Consider the following 1,250-nt stretch of genomic DNA (forward strand, 5'->3'; position numbering starts at 1 on the left):
GTACACTCGTGAACAAAACCCATCTATCCTAGTGTCCAGACTTGTTGTCGTTCTCCCTGAATCTGCCTTTGACCGCTTCGACGAAACCAGAACCCGCCATTGTTCCGCAATGTTGCAATCTCCCGATCTAATCCATCTCTGAGGGTTTCGATGAAGGACAACTCCACAGTTCTAACTTATCTCAAGCTCAAGATCTACCTCTCAGACTCTCTTCATTACCTCCACCCTTCTCTTCTTCTCCGGCAGTCACAACATTCACCACTGTCGGGCGCACGGCCAGGAAATATCGTCATGTCACTGAAAGTTTAATTTAAATAGTCATTTCTCACATGCCGGGTGCTAGAATCCACCCTTATCACCAGCAGAGACCTCCGGTACAAGCTCCTCCGCCCTCTGCAGTCGCGTCTTCTCTGCCATCTCACCCTTCTCATCATGACGTGGTTCATACTATCTTCATTGCGGGTCTTCCTGAAGATGTCAAAGAAAGAGAACTACAAAATTTACTGAGATGGCTTCCAGGTTTTGAAGCTTCGCAAGTGAGCTACAAGGGATAAAAGCCTTTGGGTTTCGCTCTCTCCTCAAATGCAAAATTTGCAGTTGCTGCCAAGGATGCCCTTCATGAAATGGTTTCTGATGTCAAGTTGAAGTCCCTTTTGCACATTGAGATGGTAAAGAATAATCTAGTTGTTAAAAGTGGAATACTTACAGATTATGATGCATTTGACATGCATGGATGTTATCCTGTTCCTCCAGTACTGCCAATGCCAAATCCAACTCCTGTAGCACCTCAAAGTATTTATGTGCCTGTTAAAACTGGGTGTTATTATGAAAAGTCTGTCGCGGATATTGTCCACGATGGAACCAAGGAGTCCACCACAAAGGGGTACAGTAATGACAAGTCTGGATGCTATATGTTATTTATTGAAAATCTACTAGAGGAGATCCATTGAAAGAGGGTTGGATATTTATTTTGCACCCACGGTTGGTAATTGATGCTTTTATTCCAAATAAAAGAAATTCCAAAGGAGTTCCCTTTGGTTTCATTCGCTTCGCAACAATCGAAGAAGCAAGGAAAGCGATCTCAAAAATTAATTGTTCTCATATTGACGGCAGCAAAATTGGTGTTTCTTTTGCTAAATTCAAACCTCGACATTCCTATTAGAGAAAGTCCTCGACAGTTGTTCACCGCAAGTCTGGGATGGAAGTTGTTTCGAGGAATAATCACAGTGAAGTTGAAGGAGTAGTGGACG

The 1,250-nt window shown here is 43.2% G+C and overlaps 1 protein-coding gene across 1 annotated transcript; it reads left to right on the forward strand.

Moving 5' to 3' along the window:
• Positions 1-329: 329 nt before the first annotated feature.
• Positions 330-950, forward strand: LOC120161417. Its single transcript, XM_039171673.1, has 2 exons — positions 330-519; positions 598-950. The coding sequence occupies exons 1-2, from the start codon at positions 330-332 to the stop codon at positions 948-950; spliced, it is 543 nt and encodes a 180-aa protein (XP_039027604.1).
• The last annotated feature ends 300 nt before the right edge of the window (positions 951-1,250 follow it).

Source organism: Hibiscus syriacus, unplaced genomic scaffold (assembly GCF_006381635.1).
Source record: "Hibiscus syriacus cultivar Baekdansim isolate YM2019G1 unplaced genomic scaffold, ASM638163v2 tig00111402_pilon, whole genome shotgun sequence".
Lineage (NCBI taxonomy): Eukaryota > Viridiplantae > Streptophyta > Magnoliopsida > Malvales > Malvaceae > Hibiscus > Hibiscus syriacus.

Coding starts and splice junctions, on each gene's coding strand:
- LOC120161417 (XM_039171673.1), top strand. CDS start 330: ATGCCGGGTGCTAGAATCCACCCTTATCACCAGCAGAGACCTCCGGTA. Junction 520..597: donor TTTACTGAGATGGCTTCCAG/GTTTTGAAGCTT, acceptor CAAAATTTGCAG/TTGCTGCCAAGGATGCCCTT.